This window comes from Geotrypetes seraphini, chromosome 2 (assembly GCF_902459505.1).
Source record: "Geotrypetes seraphini chromosome 2, aGeoSer1.1, whole genome shotgun sequence".
NCBI lineage: Eukaryota > Metazoa > Chordata > Amphibia > Gymnophiona > Dermophiidae > Geotrypetes > Geotrypetes seraphini.
This window is the reverse complement of record NC_047085.1, coordinates 466,402,902-466,425,031: the sequence shown is the minus strand read 5'-3', so window position 1 is coordinate 466,425,031 and position 22,130 is coordinate 466,402,902. Positions and strand designations below refer to the sequence as shown.

Sequence of the window (22,130 nt, the reverse complement as noted above, 5' to 3'; positions counted from 1 at the left end):
GGACATGGAATGAAAGACGGCTGCAGCCAAATCGAAGCCTGCAGGCTGAGGCCGCAGAGTAGGCCCCGCAGTGACCCGACGAAAAAAGAAAAATAATTATTCATTTTGGGGGGGGGGGGGACGCTACACAACGATTCCAGAAAATAAAAGAATTACATGAGCCGCAGTGAAGAGAAGGGTTTGAAACAAGGGCTTCTCAGCTCCGCAGAAAACTTAGAACTGAAGAGATGCTGAGGAGACACACGCCCTACCTCGGGCAGGAAGGCACTCACGCATGTGCGGTGCGGCAGTCGCAAACTTTCTAAAAGTTCTTCAAGCAAGTCTGCTTGTCAAGCTGTCCGCATCGGGGCTCCGTGGATGATGTCACTCATATGTTGAGAATATGCTCCCTGCTTGTCCTGGGATAAAATAACAATATAAAAAATTTATATACAATAAATCTAAGTGCATCGATATATAATAAGCTAACAATTATAAGCTAACAATTTGAGAAATCAATTCCAGACTTCAAATACTTATCAAATAACTTTCTTTTAACAGCTTCATGATCTGAAATAATTAGACTCACATCTTAATAGACAGTAAAGAATTCCACAATGTGAGAGTAGTCAAACTAAATAATTGTTTTCTAAAAGTGATGTTCTAATCAACACAGAAGATAATAAATTCATTCAAATGAATTTCTTGCTTAGAAACTGCATGGGGTGAACTACCACAAAATCTTAAATATAAGAAGGACAAGTCTCATATAAAATTTTATAGGTCAAGCTTAAAATTTTTAATTCCACCCTTACAATAACATGTAATTCACCAAGTTGCATTGTTATATTTCTAATGGTATAGTGAAGATAATATAAAAACTAATATTGGGAGACTTTATTTAAAGAATTATAGAACTGTAGTCAATTATAGTTTCATTCAGTAAATATACAGGGGTTCTTCAAAAATTTTCCACACTTTCATATTTTCATGGGAAATGATTGGGGCGGGAGAAGTGGTAAGAGGGTGAATCATAGAAAGTCATGTGACTAGTCAGTCAGGCAAGCCAGCTCACTATGTAGTTAGTAATGTAATTTGTTTTTGAGATATTTAATAAATAGTATTTTTTTTAAAAAAGGGAAACTTTTTGAAGATCCCTCATATATACTGTACATACACATACATAGGAAAGGTGAATAACTGTTGAGTATAATTGCCACAAATCTTCTTCTAATATTCTTGGGAGCAAAATTATAATTGTGACTGTTAACCATACCCTTGAGCCTTTTGGCATTGCTGTCTCATCAACAAGCAGGCGAAGAATGTTGCAAGCAACTAAGATAACAGATGATGACTGTGAAAAACAAATTAAGATCACTTCAGTTTGATGTCATTCAATAAGCATCTTATAAAAAAATAATTTTAAAATACTGTAAAATATAAAAAGCTCTCCATGAAACTGTGTCAAATATGAAAAACAATCATAGATAATTAAAGCAAACTGAAGAAGTCAAAACTTACTGTCTCAATTAGAAGCAGGATCATGACAGCTGGATATACCAAGTTCCTCTCCCATGCAGAAGCCTTTTTTCGCCGTTCTTTCAGAAGAGAAATGACAAATGTAGTTTCATTAAATTTGGAGGTTTCTTATACTGAGCACAAGCATAAAGATCCTATGGGTTTGAAGTTTTTAATAGGTTTGATAAACAAACTTATTGGAATATTCTGCAAAGCAAATGGACATAGTCAAGAAGTGGAGACATTTGTATCTGTTCTTTCTGCAGAATGTCCTGACTCCCAGTTTTTCCATACACAAACTTCTACTCTTATTGCTGCCTCTTTATTGTTTATCACTTATCCTTTGTTCCTGAAGCTAATGCATATAAGCCAGGTGGTATTCTTGCTGTGGGTCTAGTGCCTCTTCCCTTTTTCCTAAGGTATGTATTATTACATGGGTGGAAGAGACGGGAAGCTACAGCGGAAAGAAAAGGAAATTATTAGGATCTTACCTTGATAATATTTTTTCAAGTAGATAGTGTTATCTATGCGTGCTCGCAAGCATACTGCAGATAATGTCATAGCGAAGCTTTTCAGCTCCTCCTCTTTCTCCCCAGTCTCTGTTGCCCCTTTTAATTTGTACTAAAGCCAGCAACAGTTCTATAGGACAAGACAAAAGAAGAAGTGGTACGGGGAACTCCCCAAAACCAAGTGTCTGATGTGCTCACATGAACTTAAAACAATCACAGAATGATCAGCAATGTAGTTAAAACATTAACATTATCCTTCTTGATCTGTTTGCTGCCTTTGATACTGTAAATCACAGCTTACTCCTTGATATGCTGTCCTCGTTTGGATTCCGTGATTCTGTCCTCTCGTGGTTTGCCTCCTACCTTTCCCAATGCACCTTTAGTATATGTATTGATGGGTCCTCTTCTGCTGCTCTCTCGTTAGCGGTTGGTGTACCCCAGGTTTCTGTCTTAGGATCTCTTCTCTTCTCTCTACACCTCTTCTATCGGTGCCCTGATCGCCTCCCATGGCTTTCAGTATCATCTTTATGCTGATGTCTCCAAGCTCTACCTCTCTACACCTGAAATTTCACCTAAATTCCATGAACAAGTCTGCTTGTTTGGTTGACATTGCTGCCTGGATGTCCTGCCATCATCTGAAACTAAATATGTCCAAGACTGAGCTGCTCCTCTTTCCTCCTAAATCCTCTGCTCCTCCTCCTCCTTTCTCCATCTCTGTAAATAATACTGTCATTGTTCCAGTCTCCTCTGCTCGCAACCTTGGAGTCATCTTCGATTCTGACCTCTCATTTTCTAAGTATATCCAACAAGCTGCTAAGACCTGTCGCTTCTATCTCTTCAATATCACCAAAATTCACCCCTTCCTCTCTGAGCACACTACCAGGACCCTTGTCCAAGCTCTCGTAACCTCACGCTTAGATTACTGCAATCTACTCCTAACTGGTATCCCTCAGTGTCGCCTCTCCCCCTTGCAATCTGTGCAAAACTATGCTGCACGACTCATCTATCAACTCTCTTCTTAAGTCACTTCACTGGCTCCCTATCTGCCATCGCATACAGTTCAAGATCTTATTGCTGACCTACAAGTGTATTCATTCTGCTGCCCCTCAATATCTCTCCTCGCTTCTTTCTCCTTATACACCTCCCCAGAGAACTCCATCCTCAGATAAGTAACTCTTAACGTTACCTTTTTCCTCCATTGCCAATTCCAGACTTTCCTTTCATCTAGCTGCCCCCTATGCCTGGAATAAATTACCCAAGTTTGTTCATCAAGCCCTTTCCCTTGTTTAAAAGCAGACTGAAAACACACCTTTTTGATATAGCTTTCAATCCTTAACCCTACTCCTCTGCCCTCCAACCCAGCCAGCTGATTAACCGTTCCCTTTAATTGTATCCATGACATCTTGTTTGTCTGTCTTGCCTGTTTAGATTGTAAACTCTTTCAAGCAGGGACTGTTGTATTACTCTTTGTGACTCTGTACAGCGCTGCGTGCGTCTGGTAGCGCTATAAAAATAATTAACAGTAGTGGTAGTAATAACAAGCCTCTGAAATGAACCATGAATGCAAGAAAAATAAAAGTTAAATCTAATCTATTTGTGTGGTGCTCATACCTATACAGGCTCAAGGCGACTTTAAAGTGAGGCGAGAGGGGAGAGGATGGAGAGGGTGGGAGGAGAAGGGAAGGAGGAGAGGGAGGAATGGAGGTGGGAGGGGAAGGGGAGGAGAGAAGAGGATACAGGAGATTAAGTGTCGAACAGAAGAACATAAGTCTGTACCATTTATGGAGCTCAACCATTCCTCCCTTTTAATTATATACAGTACATAGATTCTATGTAATCCCATAGTCTGACTGATAGGAAAAATCTTAGCTGTGTAGTTGACCATTAAGCTTGAGTCAGAAAACATGCGCATCAGTTAATTGCTGGGCGAGGGGCTCAGCATACCATCCCTATCTACTGGAAAGATGTTATCAATGTAAGAACCTATTATCCCAGGACAAGCAGGCAGCATATTCTCTACATGTGGGTGATGTCATCCATGGAGCAACATTGCGGACAGTTTTTCAAGCAAACTTGATTGAAGATCTTAAAGTTTGCTAGTGCGTGTGCTAGAGAGCGCGTCTCCTCAATGTGGTCCTCAGTTCTTAGTTTTCTGCGGAACCAGAAAGTCCTGTCTCTCTTTTCTGCGATCCTAAGTGCCTTTCTTGTACCGCGGCTTCTTTTCTTGTTTTCTAGTCGGGAAGTCACTGTGTTCTTCGTCTTTTTCTTAAAAAAAAAAAAAAAACAGGTAGATTTTTCAGTTTTTCTCCGTCGTTTTTCTTGGCCGGCGGGCCTCACGTGGTCACGGCCTTCATTTTTACCATATGTCCCGGTCTCTTACCAGGGTCAAGAAGTGCACTCAGTGCGGTCGGGTTATTTCCATCACAGACCTGCACCGTTGGTGTATTCTTTGTCTCGGTGTTGATCACCCTACGGACTCTTGTCCTCATTGTGCCACCCTTCAGCCTCGAGCTCTTCGTCGGCGTCGGGCCAAGATTCTGGACCTCTTCGCCATGGAAACTGACCGCACCTCGACCCCGGTCTCGAGGACCTTGGTCCCGATCAAGTCTCCCTCGATCTCGAAGGCCTCGGCGGCTCCGGCGTCGAAGACCTCAACCTCGGGTAAGTCTCCTCTTCCTCCTTCAGGTTCAGCTCAGCTACTGCAAAAGCCGTCCTCGGAGTCTCTGGCCACCCACGCAGTGAGTGTAGTCCTGCCAGCCTCGACGAGACCTCATCCCAAGCGTGCCTCCACATTAAGGGAATACTCTACATCGAGGTCGCCCTCGTTGGAGCGCACGACTGCACCAGTCTGTCCAAATCCCTTGGTCTCGGTGCTGATGTTTGAGGATATGCTTAAGGCTATCTTAACCTCGCAGATCTCCTCTGCTTTAGCTCAACTTGCCCCAGCCTCAACCTCGCTCGTTGCGGACCAGCCTGAGTGTCGCTCCGAGGGCTCTTGAGGCAGGGTGCGTCGGTCTCGATGCGTGTCCTCGAGTGACTCCTCGCCTGTTCCCTCGAGGCGGACTTCTCCTACTGCCCAGCCTCGTTTGAAGCGCCGGTCAAGGCGTACTTCTTCCTCAAGGCAGAGGTCTACCAAGCGGCCCAGGGATTCTTCCCTGAAGTGGGGTAGGTCACTAGGCCCTCACACTACGGGTTCTATCAAGCCGTCAGACCTCGCACTGTCTGACCCTAATCTTCTCCACTCTCCTGTGCTGTCTTAGTCCCCGGACCGAGGAGCCCCAAGGTCGAAGACTCCTGCCTCCCTCCCTCGCCGACAGGCCTCTTTTTCGCCGAGGCGGGCTCCCCGGGCCTCGGTCCCCCGGGTCCTCACCGTCCAGGCTCTCTAAGCGCCGTCCAGGCTCTCTAAGCGTCCTCGACTCCCCCTCGTTCTTTCAGCGGGGCCTCCTCGACATCCATGCTTGTTGACACTGACGTGCCGGCACAGTATTCGAGGGAGGCTTCCCCATCATTTTCTGCTGCCCCGAAATCTCGCTCAGCTTTCCCCCTTGAAGGGCCTTCTGCGAGCAGGCCATCCTCTTTCACCAGGTTCGTGGTGGACATGGGCAAAGCGCTGCAATTGGACCTCCATTCTGATTCCAGGTACACCCGGGAATATTTGGAGGAGATGGAGCTTCCTTATCCACCGAACGAATCCCTTCGCCTCCCTTTGAATCCGGTTTTGCAGCACACTTTCTTCCGGAATTTGGAGACTCCTTACGCTATCCTGGCCATTCCGTCCAAAATGGAATCCAGGTACCGGAAGGTCCCCTGTAAGGGGTTTGAGAAGGCTCAACTCTCCCACCAGTCCCTGGTGGTGGAGTCTTACCTGAAGAAGTCTAACCCTTCCAAGGTCTACGCGGCGGTCCTGCTGGGCCGCAAAGGCTGGACTATGGATAAGTTTGGCAGACGCCTGTACCAAAATTCGATGATGGCGAACAGGGTTCTGAATTACAATTTTACTTTCACATTCTATCTCAAGAAGTGCATCAAAACTATGCCCTCCTTTCAGGATGATTTGCCGGTCCATCACCAGGCAGAATTTCGCTGGCTCCTGGATATGCTGTCGCAGATTCGGCTGTATATGTTTCAGGCGACATATGATGCCTTTGAACTCTCCTCGCGGGTGTCCGCCTTTGCGGTGGCCATGCGCCACCTGGCTTGGCTCCGCATAGTAGATATGGACCCGAATCTGTAGGATCGGCTGGCAAATCTCCCGTGCCTGGGCAATGAGCTCTTTGATGACTCCATCGAGGCAGCCACTAAACTCCTCTCCGAGCATGAACTCTCCTTTGCCTCCTTAGTCTGAACCAAGGCGAAGCCCGCTCCTCCTAAGTCATATAAGTTGCCTCCCCGGCGCTATCCCCAGAAGTCAACACCAGCTTTTTCCAGGCCACCTCCTTGACGTCAGCAGCAGCAGAGGGCCCCTCAGAAGCCTCAGACCCCCTGCGACAGCTAAGCCTGCGCCGTCCTTTTGACTGTCTCAGTTGGAGAGGGTCGGCTCCCTCCATCCTCGAGCCTTCTCCTCTGCCTATAGGGGACCGCCTGAGTGCTTTTTATCACCAATGGGAACTGATTACTACGGCAATTGGGTCCTCTCCGTCATCAGCGAGGGGTATTCCCTGCACTTCCGGACGCCGCCTCCGGACCTGCCCCCAAGAGAGTGTCCTTCCAACAGAGCACAACTCCCCCTTCTTCTCCAGGAGGCTCATGCCTCCTTCGCCTCCAGGCGGTGGAAGAGGTCCCCTTATATCAGCGGGGCACCGAATTCTAGTCCCCAAGAAGACCGGAGACCTGCGCCCTATCCTGGACTTCCGGGTGCTGAACAAGTTCCTGGTCAAGGAAAAGTTCCGTATGCTCTTACCACGTTATATCCCCTGCTGGATGAGGGGGATTGGTTATGCTCCCTGGATCTGAAGGAGGCCTACACTCACATTCCGATCCACCCGGCCTCTCACAGGTTCCTTCGCTTTCAGGTGGGAGACCTTCACCTGCAGTATCGGGTCCTCCAGTTCGGGCTCGCTTCGTCCCCATGAGTCTTCACCAAGTGCCTCGTGGTGGTGGCAGCAGCCCTGTGGTCGCAGGGTCTTCACGTGTTCCCGTACCTCGATGACTGGCTTATCAAAGCACCGTCACAGCAGGAGGTTATTGCAGCGACCCTACGGATTATTTTGTTCCTTCAGCGTCTGGGCTTCGAGGTCAACTTTCTCAAGTCCCAGTTGTGCCCCTCTCAGTCTCTGCAGTTCATTGGGGCGGTGCTGGACACGGTTCACCTCCATTCGTTTCTGCCTCAACCTCGGCAGGCCACCCTCATCCACCTGTGCCGGCAGGTCTCCCTTCAGTCCATGGCCTCCGCCAATCAGATGATGATCCTGTTGGGACACATGGCCTCCACCGTTCATGTGACTCCTTTTGCCAGACTTCACCTCCGAATACCTCAGTGGGCCCTGGCATCCCAGTGGAGACAGGACCGGGAACCCACCTCTAAGCGCATTGCGGTGACTCCCTCCTTGAGGCGTTCGCTCCGTTGGTGGACGCACTCTTCCAATCTTTCCAGAGGTTTTCTCTTTCTCACGCCCTCGCCGCGGAAGGTCCTAACAACAGACTCCTCCATGTATGCCTGGGGGGCTCACCTCGATTGCCTCCGGACCCAGGGTCTTTGGTCGAGCGCCGACCGTCGCTGCCACATCAACCTGCTGGAGCTTTGGGCCATTTTCTATGCCCTGGTCACCGTTCGGCATTTGCTTCAGGATCAAATAGTCCTGGTGCGCACGGACAACCAGGTGATGATGTATTATGTAAACAATCAGGGGGGTACGGGTTCCCTGTCTCTTTACCGGTAGGTTCTTCGGCTCTGGGAGTGGGCGATACGCCACAACATCTTCCTTCGAGCAGTCTACATCCAAGGCGAGCACAATTGTCTGGCGGACAGGTTGAGTCGCCTTCTCCAGCTACAAGAATGGTCCCTCCATTCCTTTTTTTTTTTTTTTTTTAATGATTTTATACAATATTCCCAAGCACAAACATCTTGTACAGTAAGATTGTATTAAAACAAAATAAAGAAAAAGAAAGCAAATTACAATACAGTATAGAAGATATTAAATATCATAAACATCTTCTCCTTATAAAGACAATCTCTAGTCCACAATTGTTGGATCCAAGACTTCAATAGAGTGAGATAAAACGAAAAGATCATAATATTAATCTTAAACTTAAGAAAATCTAAGTGGATGACATCACGGGGAGCTTAATCATGTGTTTCTGTTGTTACTTCCATTTTTTCACCTTTCTCAAGACGTTTCAACGCCACAAATTTAGTTAGGTGTGTCGGATCAAAGAAAATATATTTATCTGAACCATAATGAACAATACATTTACAAGGAAATCTAAGGAAAAATTTTCCTCCCACTGAAGTTACACCAGATTTTAATAACAGAAACTGCTTTCTTCGTTTTTGAGTCTCTTTGGTAACATCTGGAAAAATTTGTACTTTCTGACCCAGGAACTCTTTAGTTCTATTTTTAAAGAACATCTTCATAATCCAGTTCTTATCTGGCATCAATACAACTGTTACCAGCAATATCACAGGTTTAACTAATTCCTTCATTGAACTTTCCAGTAGTGTAGTAATGTCCAATTTTGATTCCTGTTGTCCCTCGTTGATCAATTGCTGATCCAATTTTCTATCAGGCAGGTAAAATACTTGTGTGAATGGTGGAATTAATTCTTCTGAAACTGAGAAAATCTCCAAAAAGTATTTTTTTAACATTTCCCTAGGAAACATAGAAGAAATCCTAGGGAAGTTTAGGAACCGCAAATTATTGGCTCGTTGGCCATTTTCAATCATTTCCAGTTTCATCCTGATATTTGTACTATCTCTAATCATAGTTTCTTGTACTTGTTTAACCCCTACTATCTCACTTTCATTTTTTTTTTTTGAGATGGCTTTAACTGAAGTCAGTTCTGATTGCAATTGAGTCAGTTCTTGTTCCTGCTTATCAATTTTCATTTCCAGTACTTTAATTTGTGGGTTCAATGAATTTCCTAATTTAACTACTAAGTCCCAAAGAGACTCCATTGTAATTTCAGTGGGTTTTTCAACCAAAAAGGAAGAAGTCTCACCTGCCAAACTTGTGGGTATCAAGTCTTGTTGTGCCTCCCTTTTCCTTGATGTTCCAGCCGCAGTATCCTTCTCCAGACTCAAAAAGTCTTTTGATAGATCAATAACATAGCTCGCTGATGAACCAGCCTCCTGGGCTACCGGCACTGCCTCTATGGACGCGCCTTGTGCCTGCAGCGAGCTAGTGTGCTGCGGTTGGGGGGGGAGTGTCTCTTACTTCCGGGCTCAGCATGACCTCTAGCCCTTGGATCCTAGCGGCGTCACCCTGTACCGCCGAGTCCTGCGGGTGATTCCCCAAAGTTACCGGCTCCCTCTGAAGCCGAGTCAAGAGCTGTTCAATAGTGAGAGGAGGAGGATTTTCAGAGCGCCGCGAGGCTCCAGCGGCACTTCTCCCTCTCCTCTTAGGCATGAGGAAATTCTCAGAACAAGCTGATCAATTATAAACAGGTAAATTCCAAAATCTACCGAACACTCAGGAGACGCTTCCGAAATTCAGCCACTCGCAGCCATCTTGGATCGTCCCTCCATTCCTTGACACTGCGTCAGGTGTTTGCTCGATGGGGGACGCCGCAGATAGATATGTTCGCCTCGCCCCTCAACCACAAGTTGCCTCTCTTCTGGCTCCAGGATTTACTCCCCGGATCGTCTCAAGGCGGATGTTTTCCTTCTGGATTGGATGGACTGGTTCCTTTATGCGTTCCCTCCTTTTCCCCTGATTCTGAAGACTCTCGTCCAGCTTAAGTCGGTTCACGCCACCATGATTTTGATAGCTCCACGGTGGCCCAAACAACCTTGGTTCTCCCTTCTACTTCGACTCAGTGTCAGGGAGCTTCTGCCTGTGTTTCCTTCTCTGCTGTCTCAGAGTCAAGGTTCGCTGCTGCATCCCAATCTGCGATCTCTAGACTTAACAGCTTGGTTCCTCTCCGCGTGACTCCCTCCTTCAGTTTCTCTCAGTCAATGCGGGATGTTCTCGAGGCCTCTCGGAAGAGTTCCACTCGGCAATGCTACTCCCAGAAATGGACGAGATTTGCTGCGTGGTATGCTATGCATCACATGGAGCCATTGTCTGCCTCTTTGTCTTCCATGCTGGATTATCTGTTACACTTGTCTCGGTCTGGTCTCAAGTCGACATCTATTCGAGTCCACCTCAGTGTGATTGCTGCCTTTCATCAGCCACTTGATGGGAAACCGCTCTCTGTCCATCCGGTAATTTCCCATTTTATGAAGGGCCTCTTCAATGTCCATCCTCCACTCAAGCCCCCTCCTGTGGTTTGGGATCTTAATGTGGTTCTGGCTCAATTGATGAAACCTCCATTTGAACTCATTGATAAGGCTCATCTGAAGTACCTCACTTGGAAAGTGGTGTTCCTGGTTGCTCTCACGTCTGCTCTCAGAGTCAGTGAACTGCAGGCTCTGGTTACGGACCCGCCTTTTACTGTATTTCATCATGACAAGGTGGTCCTTCATACTCATCCAAAGTTCTTGCCCAAGGTGGTTCCGGATTTCCACCTCAACCAGTCCATTGTTCTTCCGGTGTTTTTTCCGAAGCCCCATTCTCATCCTGGTGAGGCAGCGCTTCACACTCTTGACTGTAAGAGGGCATTGGCTTTTTACCTCCAACGCACCCAGTCTCATCGGATGGCTCCTCAACTCTTCCTATCTTTTGATCCTAATCGGTTGGGCCGTCCTGTTTCCAAGCGCACCTTGTCCAACTGGTTGGCTGCTTGTATTTCCTTCTGCTACGCTCAGGCTGGTCTTCAACTGCCGGGTCGGGTCACGGGACAAAGTCAGAGCGATGGCGGTGTCTGTCGCTTTCCTCAGGTCCACACCTATTGAGGAGATCTGCAAGGCTGCCACTTGGTCCTCGCTTCATACATTCACCTCTCACTACTGTCTGGATACTTTTTCCAGGCGCGACGGCCAGTTCACGCCTGGAAAAAGTCAGTTTTGCGTAATTTGTTCTCCTAAATTGCCAACTCTCCCACCGTCCCTTCCTAGTTAGCTTGGAGGTCACCCACATGTAGAGAATATGCTGCCTGTTTGTCCTGGGATAAAGCACAGTTACTTACCATAACAGGTGTTATCCAGGGACAGCAGGCAGATATTCTTGCAACCCTCCCACCTCCCCAGGTTGGCTTCTTTGCTAGCTATCTGAACTGAGGACCACGTTGAGGAGACGCGCCCTCTAGCTGAGTGGGAAGGCACACGCATGCGCGGTGCAGCACTAGCAAACTTTAAGATCTTCAATCAAGTTTGTTTGAAAAGCTGTCCGCGATGGGGCTCCGTGGATGATGTCACCCACATGTACAGAATATCTGCCTGCTGTCCCTGGATAACACCTGTTACAGTAAGTAACTGTGCTATCTCTTTTTCCAGTACAACATGGATGGTATCCTGAACTATAGGGACATACCTAAGCAGTCTCCAAACTCTCGGGAGCGATAAGGGAGTCTGATCGTAGTACTGAGGACCCAAAAGTGTCATCCTCCTATACTGCTACATCCACCCTATAGAATTTGGTGAAGATATGAAGGAAAGACCAGGTTGCTGATCTACAAATCTGCTTGGGTGGAATTGTCCAAGATTCATCCCAAGAGGAAACCACTCCTCTTATCAAATGCGCCTTCAACGAGGTAGGAGACTGTTTGCCCCAACTGATGTATGCAGAGGATATAGCCCTACAAACGAATCCATCTACAAATGATAGCCTTGGAGGCCGGCCTGCCTCGTCTTGCCTCACTGGTTAACACGAAAAGATGATCTGAGAGACAAAATTCATTGGTTACCTCCAGGTAACGCAACAGTACTCTTCTGACACCCAAAACCTTTAAGGCCTTGTCTTTTTTTCTTGGTCCCTGATTTAGAAATGCTGACAGTCTAAATTTTTGCTTTACATGAAATACTGAAGGAAGGAGGGAACCCTATGCAATGTCCCTCCCGCTTCCGTGATCCGGAGCAATGAGCCATTGCATGACAGGGCCTGCAATTCTGAAACTCTCCTGGCAGAAGTGAGAATGAGGCTTAGGGGAAAATACTGGAAGGACAATTGATTGATTAAGATGAAATTCCATAACAACTTTTGGTAGAAACTTTGGATATGTGCACAGAATCACTTTGTCATGATGGAACACAGTGAATGGAGGGTCTGCCACTAATGCTTGAAGTTCACTGACTCTTCTGGAGGAAGAGAGTGAAATGAGAAAAACAACTTTCCAGGTTAGATACTTAAGATGATCCATAGACATTGGTTCAAATGGAGGCTTCATCAACTGAGCAAAAACTACATTAAGGACCCAGACTATTGGAGGAGGACTGAGGGGTGGTTTCACATTGAAAATCTGAAGACCAAAGAATAAGCTGTGAGAAGTTTACCCTCTACTGGTTCTGTCTGTTTTTTTAGCTTCTGATGCAGAGAAGCTGACCAGGCATCTGTAGAAGATAGGGAACTCAATAGAGAAAGCTTTTTTTGTGTGTTTTTTTCCTTTTTTTTAAGGAACAGCTCCAGCTAAAGGGAGATAGGGAATTTATAACAGGTATTTAGAGCTGGAAAGGCAGGCTTTTAGTTGGTTTATTTGAGTACTGCAGCAGAGAGAAAAAGTGCTTGTGTGTAAACAGCTCTAATGACAGGCTTAATTAAGGCACTGTTGGCACCTACTAAGCCAGTAGCATATCTGTGCATTGCAGCAGTAAGAGAGTGAGAGTTGCCTTAATTACCCCACTGAATTCAGCTGGGAATAGTTATCTGAGTTGTGCAGAGAAAAGAACTGCTGTAGGAACAGGAACTATTGGAAATTCTGAAGTGGATTTACTAGATAAGGGCAGTACTAGAGGCTGTGCAAAAGAAGGTGCAACTTGCTGTCAAAAGGAAACAAGTGTTTATTGTGGAAATTGTGACTGTTGCCTAAGTGTAATAGAAGCAGTGGAATTCCTAGTTTGGAGTGTTGTTTTAAAAGTCAAGTACTCCAGGTTAAACTAGTGAGAGACCAGAATCTGAGAACCCAAAATGGGAATTTGGGCGCAAGAGTGACAAGAAGAACACAAGTATGCCAAAAACTTTGTAGAGACAGAGTTTTTTAAAATGAAATTGGCATACTTGTATGATATTTTTGAAAAGTTAAATCCGCTGAATCTCTCCTTCCAAGGAGACAACATGCACATTTTGAAATTGATCGAGAAGATTTCAGCTTTCAAAAAAAAAATTACAATTATGGTGGAGAAAAATGCATGAAGACAGTGGCAAAGATTGTTCCCCCTTTAGCAGCAGTTCATGATCACCAATGAAGTCCATGATCTCCAATGTTTTATCTGACACTACAAAATCAGTTTTTGAAGATCACCTATCACAAAGTATCAAATGGTTTGAAAAATATTTTCAAGAAGATGATCCCACAAAATTTGCTTGGATTCAGGATCCCTTCAAAGCCATCTTCCAGCTGACTTTATTTCTGAAGAAGAAACTCTCATTGAGCTGTCTTGCGACAATACGCTCAAGACACGATTTAGTAGCATGGATATTACTGAATTTTGGTGTTCAGTAAAAGATGAATATCCACTGTTAAGCAATAGAGCACAGAGAATCTTAATTCTGTTTGCAACATCCTATTTATGCGAGTTTGGGTTTTCGGCGCTCGCAGTAATAAAAAGTAAATACTGAGCAAAAATCAATATGGAACAAGAAATGAGACTGGCTGTATCAAATATGGTTCTAAGGTTTGAGAAGATTTGTAATGAACAGCAAGCTCATCCATCTCATTAATTCTATCAATATTTTTTGTGATTATTTTTTTTATATTCGTTGATGAATTTTTTTCAAATAAATAATTCAAGATTATTGTAATAACCTTTATGATAAGTTGTTTTAATTTTTAAATTAATAATCATCTCAAGCTAACAACTATCAGTATGTATTAGATTACAGAACTATCGTTTGATCTGGGGAGCCATGGAAAAATTTTGAAACATTAAGTGAGCCATGAACATAAAAAGTTTGGGAACCACTGTCTTAGCTCAATATGCACAACCAGTCACAACAGGGTTTGGATGGGGGACGCTCAGAATAAGTAATAGTACTAGCCTGAAGCAACTCCACTGAAAAGGTAAAGGGCGCTCTCAGTGTGAACCATCAGCAATGGGAGCAAAAGCTCCGATGCTTCACTTCCGGGCTGAGGCGGGAAGCCTCCACCACCACACCATCATTGAGCCCCCTATGTGTATATAATAATGAAAACACCTACAATAAGGCCCTAAATAAATAATGTAATCCAAACAAACCCGTGAGCAATTTAAACTCAAACGGTGGAGATACAGACTGAGCGACCCCCACACAAACCCTGCCAGCCGAAACCCGCCAAGCTAACTACAAAGCAATATCAAACCCTAATTAAACTAAATCAAAATTATACTTATCCAAACCAAACTGCCACAATGAGAGCGCCAGGAGCCGAAGTTCAACCAAGCTGGTTTCGGGGAGGAGCCCTTCTTCAGGAACCAAGCCCCCGACCGCAAACCAAAAACAAAAAATGAAAAAGGAGGGCTCCCGGGATGATTCCCTTTTCAGGGTCAAATCCCATTGGATCCCCCCGGGGCCTATTGATGCTCACATCAAAGTATTCCGGGACCTGGTTCTACGTGATATAGACCAGCTCCCGAATGCACGCTCTACCCATCATTATGTCAACATTACTAAGGGCCAACGGCTTGCTCTGGAGGCTCTCAAGAACGCCCCTGACTTGGATATTAAACCCGCCGATAAGGGCGGGGCGGTGGTTGTTCAGTCCACTGCCCAATATGACGCCCAGGTGGCGACTCATATTTCCAACGCGGACTGGTATACTAAACTGGAGAGGGATCCCTCTCCCGGTTTGCGTATGGAAATAGCAAACTTGGTTCAGGAGGCGCTCTTGGATAATATCATTACTCAATCCGAAGCCAGATATCTATCCCAACCTCCCAGTCGCAGCCCTCGCTTCTACACGGTACCCAAAATTCATAAAACACTTTCCAACCCTCCGGGTAGGCCCATAGTTTCCCTTTGTGGGACCATTCTTGAGCCCCTGTCCAAAATGGTCGATCACTTCCTGAAACCCAGGGTTGCCCAGGCACGTTCCTTTGTATTGGATACCACCAATTTTTTGAATAAAATTGAGTCCATCCAGGTCCAACACACCGACCTTTTGGTTACTATGGATTTGGAAGCCCTATATTGCAATATCCCTCAGACTGAGGCCCTGAAGATTGTGGAACAACAGTTATCTGAAGGGCTTTTCCATCATCGTATAACCAAGGTTTTTCTGATGCAATTGGCTACCTTGGTTTTACAGCGGAACTTCTTCGAAGTAAGAGGGGAATTTTATCTGCAGACCCACGGGGTAGCCATGGGGACGGCCATGGCCCCTAGTGTGGCCAACCTCTATGTTACGAATTTCGAAGAACAGCTGTTATATCCATCTATGTGGATGTCGGATATTGGTACATGGCTCCGGTACATCGATGATGTGTTCCTGGTGTGGACTGGTACCAAGGCCAGATTTGATGAATTCCTTACCTGGTTGAATACATTGGATAGACACTTGAAGTTCACCGCTACGGTGGATGGTGCCAGGGTCACCTATTTGGACACTATGGTCAGCAAGTCCGGTGGGCATTTGGTCACTACGGTCTTTCGGAAAGTTACCGATCGTACCTCATATCTTCATTTCACCAGCTGTCATCCTGCCAGGCTGCGTCAATCAGTGCCTGTGGGGCAATTTCTCAGGATCCGCCGAATCTGCTCCTCACTAGGGGAGTTCAGAACTCAGGCCAAGCTGTTATGGCAGCGCTTTAAGGCACGCGGTTATCCAGACTGGACTATCAAGAGAGCCTATCGCAGAGCTCGTTATGCCAATCCTGAGCTTCTGCGGGCTCCTGCCATTAGGCCGCCCATGGAACAGCAGGTGTGTGTCATTTCATTTTCTGACCAAGCTCACCAGGTAGCCGGTATTGTGAGAAAGCACTGGCATGTTTTGGACCATCATTCCATTTTTAACCAGGCTCCGTGCATTGCTTTCTCTCGTCCAAAAAATTTGAAGGAATTGTTATCTACTAAAGGCCGAGCTGTCACCGGGGGGAGGCATGGTCCATGTGGCCATTGTGACATGTGTGCGTCTTCTTTATCCATTTCTCAATGGCAACATCCTCGGACGCAGCGCATTTACCATCTTAGATCCCAAACGTCCTGTGATTCTGTTTGGGTGGTATATATTATCATCTGTCCTTGTGCGCTTCACTACGTGGGGCGCACGAGTAGAAAGATCAGGACAAGACTTCAAGAACACAGGAGTCGGATCAGAACGGCATCTCTAGCCGCCCCTCTGGTGCCTCATTGTCTGGAAGTTGGTCATCAGTTTACTGATCTCACATGGTTCGTGCTGGAGCAAATTCCCTGGGACTTCAGGGGGGATAAACAATTTCAGTTAAATCTTAGGGAACAATATTGGATTTTCCAACTTCAAGCTGTTGTTCCCCATGGCCTTAATGAAAGTGTGGAGTGGAACACCATTATATAGGGTTCCCGTCCATCCTTTCTGGGTGCCGTGTTTTCGTGTAGGTTTTCTGTGCTGGGTGGTTTTTTGCATGTTTGGGTGTGAATACTGCACGGAACTTGCTGTTTTCTCTTTTTAGTTTTGGGGCTTTTTTCTATGTCCCGCCTCTGTATGAGTGATTTAGGACGCGTTGTGCGTCCTGTATGATTGGTTGGGTTGTGTGTGACGTAATTCCTGGTCCGCCTTTTAAGCGCGGGTGCTCTCCCGCCCGGTCACCCCTCCCTCCAGCCGTCCCGCTTCGTTTTCGGCGTTTTTTCATTTTTTGTTTTTGGTTTGCGGTCGGGGGCTTGGTTCCTGAAGAAGGGCTCCTCCCCGAAACCAGCTTGGTTGAACTTCGGCTCCTGGCGCTCTCATTGTGGCAGTTTGGTTTGGATAAGTATAATTTTGATTTAGTTTAATTAGGGTTTGATATTGCTTTGTAGTTAGCTTGGCGGGTTTCGGCTGGCAGGGTTTGTGTGGGGGTCGCTCAGTCTGTATCTCCACCGTTTGAGTTTAAATTGCTCACGGGTTTGTTTGGATTACATTATTTATTTAGGGCCTTATTGTAGGTGTTTTCATTATTATATACACATAGGGGGCTCAATGATGGTGTGGTGGTGGAGGCTTCCCGCCTCAGCCCGGAAGTGAAGCATCGGAGCTTTTGCTCCCATTGCTGATGGTTCACACTGAGAGCGCCCTTTACCTTTTCAGTGGAGTTGCTTCAGGCTAGTACTATTACTTATTCTGAGCGTCCCCCATCCAAACCCTGTTGTGACTGGTTGTGCCTCTTTGTTGTTACTATTATAGGATTTTTGGCATATTTATCGAGTGTATTGTTGTGTGTGTTAGCTCAATATGCGGCAGCGGCTAAGAAAGCAAATAGAATGTTAGGAATTATCAGTAAAGGAATGGAAAACAAAGATGAAAACATTATAATGCCCTTGCAGTGTTCTCCCCAGAAATTTTTTCCAGCCGGGTGGCATGAAAAAGTAGCTGGGTGGGGTGGGTGAGACAGGGAAATTTGATGGTGGGAAAATTAAGGGCTCCTTTTACAAAGATGCGTTAGCACCTTAATGCGCAGAATAGCGTGCGCTAAATTGCCGCGCATGTAGCCGCTACTGCCTCCTCTTAAGCAGGCGGTGTGTGCGCTAAAAACACTAGCGCACCTTTGTAAAAGGAGCCCTAAATGTGTACTATTTTTATTAATTATTATTTTCCAATGTTCACTATTGCTTCCTTTTTTTAAGGTTTGACACTTGTGCCAGAATATTTTTACTAAATTTAAGAAGTATCCAATTCTAGAAGTGAATAATTAGATATTCGCCCTCTTTCAAATGATATAGTGCAATGGTCTCAAACTCAAACCCTTAGTGGGGCCACATTTTGGATTTGTAGGTACTTGGAGGGCCACCGAAAAAAATAGTTAATGTCTTATTAAAGAAATTACAACTTTGCATGAGGTAAAACTCTTTATAGTTTATAAATCTTTCCTTTAACCTTTTACCTTATTTTTTCTGCAGCCCTCCAAGTACCCTATTTTTTCTGCAGCCCTCACATTTATCTTTCCTTTCTCAAAACTGACACATTTCAATCACTATATTGAAAATAAAATCATTTTCCCTACATTTGTTGTCTGGTGACTTTATTTTTCTGAAAACAACGAACAGACTGCAGATAATGTACAAGATGCAGGCGTTGTTTATTAGTAAATGCAGTAACATATACAACCTTATAGCCAACCAAGGGACCCGACCCTCGGGGGTCCATGGTGGTTAAGGTATAAAGCAAACTGCATAAAAGATAACAAACACATGCCAATCACGATCAAATGGGGTCAAGCAAGTCTTACACAATGCCATTTGATCGTGATTGGCGTGTGTTTGTTATCTTTTATGCAGTTTGCTTTATACCTTAACCACCATGGACCCCTGAGGAAGGCATGTTATCAGAAACACGGACCGGGTCGGATCCCTTGGTTGGCTATAAGGTTGTATATGTTACTGCATTTACTAATAAACAACGCCTGCATCTTGTACATTATCTGCAGTCTGTTCGTTGTTTTCTGGTTGCTGTTGTTTACTGCAGACTACGTTGGACTTTCTTTCTCCCTTTTGTGCATCGACTTTATTTTTCTGTGCATTTAACTATGTTTCCAGGGTCTTCTTGTCCTTTGACTGTTTTTCTCTCCGTCTTCACTTTCTGCCTTGCATCCATCTTTGGCATTAACTTAATATTCAATTTTTCTGCTTTCTTTTCAAAATCTATGTTTCCATGTCTTCCCTTCTATCTCTCTCTTCTTCTGTCCCTATTTCCATGGTCTGGCATCTGTCTCCTTCCCTCCCCCAACTTTTTATTTCTTTCACCCTGCCCCCTTTCTTTCTTTCTCTCTCTATCCATGCCCCCATTCTTTCTATATGTCTGTATTTCTTTCTCTCTCCGTGCCCCCTTTCTTTCTTTTTTTCTTTCTCCATGCCCGCCCTTTCTCTCTCCATGCCCCTTTCTGTCTGTGTCCTGTTTCCCTTCTTTCTTTCTGTCTCTCTGTCTCTCCTTTCTTTCTTTACTTCTCCCTGCCCTCCCCCAAGCCACCACCATTGGGGAACAGGCCGCCACCGCCGCAATCAAGTAACAGGCCGCCACCGCCGAAATCGGGGAACAAGTTGCCGCCACCACAATCAGGGAACAGGCCACCACCACCGCAATCGGGGAACAAGCTGCCACCACCACAATCGTGGAACAGGCCGCCGCCGCAATCCGGGATCAAGCTGCCGCCGCCACAATCGGGGAACAGGCCAGTACCGAGGTCTTAACTCTCCCTGCATATCTTCTCCAGCACGGGCCAACCAATTCACGCCACCCGACGTCAATTCTAACGTCGGGGAGGAACTTCCGGGCCAGCCAGGCAGCAATTGGCTGGCCCAGAACTTCCTCCCCGACATTAGAATTGAACGTCAGATGGCGAGAATTGGTTGGCTCCGAGCTGGGGAAGATATGTAGGGAGAGCTAAGACCTCGGGCGCTGACCTGTTCCCCGATTGCGGTGGCTTGGGGGAGGGCAGTGGGGAAGGGAAGCAGATTGGGGGCCCCTGCTTTAGGCAAGGACAGATCGCGGGCCTCAAAATAGTCCTTGGGGGCCCGCGGCCGCGTGTTTGAGACCGCTGGTATAGAGGTTTAAAAAAGGGAAATGCGTTAATGAAATCATTAGGTTCAATCTAGCCATTTATTTCTGCATGAATTTAAACAACAACAAAAAAAGATAAAATATAGCTCATCCAGTCATACAAGAAACATCTCTACAGCACCTCTAATAATATTTTGATCACTATATTCCTTCCTGAGGTCTCACTGAGGATATGAAATAGATGCGATCCCCACTTCCAAACCTCTTCCACATAATTTATGGAGAGGTGTTACTGAGCCTTGAAGGAGACCTGTGTGATCGCACTACAGCAAAATAAAAAAGTAGCAGATAAAAATCAAAGTGAGAGCTAGGCAAAACAGTTTAGGTAAAAATGCAGGTAATAATTAGCAATGTATTAAAAATATTTTATTTTTATTTGCTTATAATGTCATTTGAAAGCTGTTTGATGTTAATACAGCTTTAATTTAATTCATTATAGTGTGTGTGTGTGGGGGGGGGGGAACAACACCTACATCAACAGTAAAGTTAGCATAGGGTCATTAAATCCAGTGGCCTACCTAGTATATATGACAGCCAGTGCTGATCATTTTTTAATAACCCCCTCCTCTATATAAAAAAAAGTTATTTTTAGTAATAATCCATGAGTTACACAACAAGGGTGCACCTAGGAAAAGGCAGCATCTTAAACACTGCAGTGAGCACTAGAACACCAACACATGCATTGTAAAACTAAACAAGCCAGATCCTGCACAGTCATTGCTAACAGAAAGCCATGTCCTTTTCATACACACAGAACAGAGATACACCCTCGCCTAATATGGAATAATCACAAACTAAAAATAGAAATATGTAGACAAAAGTTAAACTGAAACGCCAATAAACCAGGCTCTGCATACAATGCAACACCACAGAAACAGTGACATGTACCCTAATACTGTGCAAAATATAAAGACAGTAGATGTAAATTTGAAAAAACTGCTACATAACAATCACCACTTTACAAATTAACAAATATAAATAAAACAGGGAAGAGAGAAATAAGAAAATACCATTTTATTGGACTAATCCATTTTTCAATTAGTAGTAATTAGCTTTCAGAGGCCAAATCTTTCTTCAAGACAGTACAGTATACTGCTGTTATGGTATCCTGTCCTGACCTGAGGAAAGGGGTTTAGTCCCCAAAAAACTGCCTTATTTCCATTTTCTATTGATAAACTTTAATCAATACAGTTACAATACTACTTGATTCTACGGAAAAATTTTTTCCACCTTTTGTCTTCTCTTCACTCTCTTCTTTCTATTCAGCGTTTGTCTTCGCTCCCTTCCATGCAACATCTGTCCTCTCTCTTTGCCCCATCCACCCAGCCTCTGCCCTCTCTCTCTCTCCCCCTTGCATCCACTGTCCACCCTCTATGCCCTTTCCATCCAGTGTCCTCCCTCTCTCTGTTCCATATGGCATCTTCCCTCTTTCTATGTCCCTTCAATAAACTGTATATCCTTTGCCCTTTCTCTCCTTTGTACTCTGTGACCTTTGTACTTTGTGCCTTTGTACTCCTGTGCCATTTCTCTCCATTTCAGCTTCACCCCCCTCTCCATTTTTTTTTTGTTTCCACCACTTCCCCTATACTCTGGCACCTCTATCCCCTTCTCTCCCCCCATGCCCTGGCATCTCTCTCCTCTCCTTCCATCTCCCCCTTCCACTCCATTATCTGGCATCTCTTCTCCTTCCTTTCTCTCCTTCCTTCCTTTCACCTGGTCTGGCATCTGTCTCCTCCCCCTCCCCCCATATGCCCTGACATCTCTCCCCCCTCCATGGTCTGGTAGCTCCTTTCCTTTCCCTCCCTCCTATGGTCTTGGCATCTCTTTCCTCTCCTCTCCCTTCCCTGGTCTTCCTTCTCCCCTCTCTCTCCCCAATTGTGTGCAGCAGCAGCACTTCTCTTCCTCTCCCCCCCTCCACAATTGGATGTTGCAGCAGCATTTCTCTTCCCATCCCTCCCCTCATGTCCTGGAATCTCTCTCCTCTCCTATGTCTCCCTCTGCTTCCTTGCTCTGGCACCTTTCTTTCCTTTCCCTCTGGTCTGGCATTTGTCTCCTTAGTTTCCCTTCCCTCCCCTCCCCCATGCCCTGGCATCTCACTCCTCTCCCCTACCCCCTCCATTATCTTGCATATCCAATCCTTCCTTTCTCTCCCTCCTTCCTTCCTTTCCCCTGGTCTGGCCTCTGTTTCCTTCACCCCACCCATAGTCTGGTATCTCCTTTCTTTTCCCTCCC

General features: G+C 45.5%; 1 protein-coding gene across 4 annotated transcripts in view; it reads right to left on the bottom strand.

Annotated features, from left to right (window-relative positions):
• LMBR1 (limb development membrane protein 1) overlaps positions 1-22,130 on the bottom strand; it is a 219,069-nt gene that overhangs the window by 59,065 nt on the left and 137,874 nt on the right. For all 4 annotated transcript variants that reach the window (XM_033931610.1, XM_033931609.1, XM_033931611.1 and 1 more), the window contains 2 exons: positions 1,501-1,577; positions 1,256-1,333 (listed from right to left, as the gene is read on the bottom strand). In XM_033931610.1, the coding sequence (XP_033787501.1) occupies positions 1,256-1,333; positions 1,501-1,577 (155 nt within the window). The remainder of the gene's footprint in view (positions 1-1,255; positions 1,334-1,500; positions 1,578-22,130) is intronic.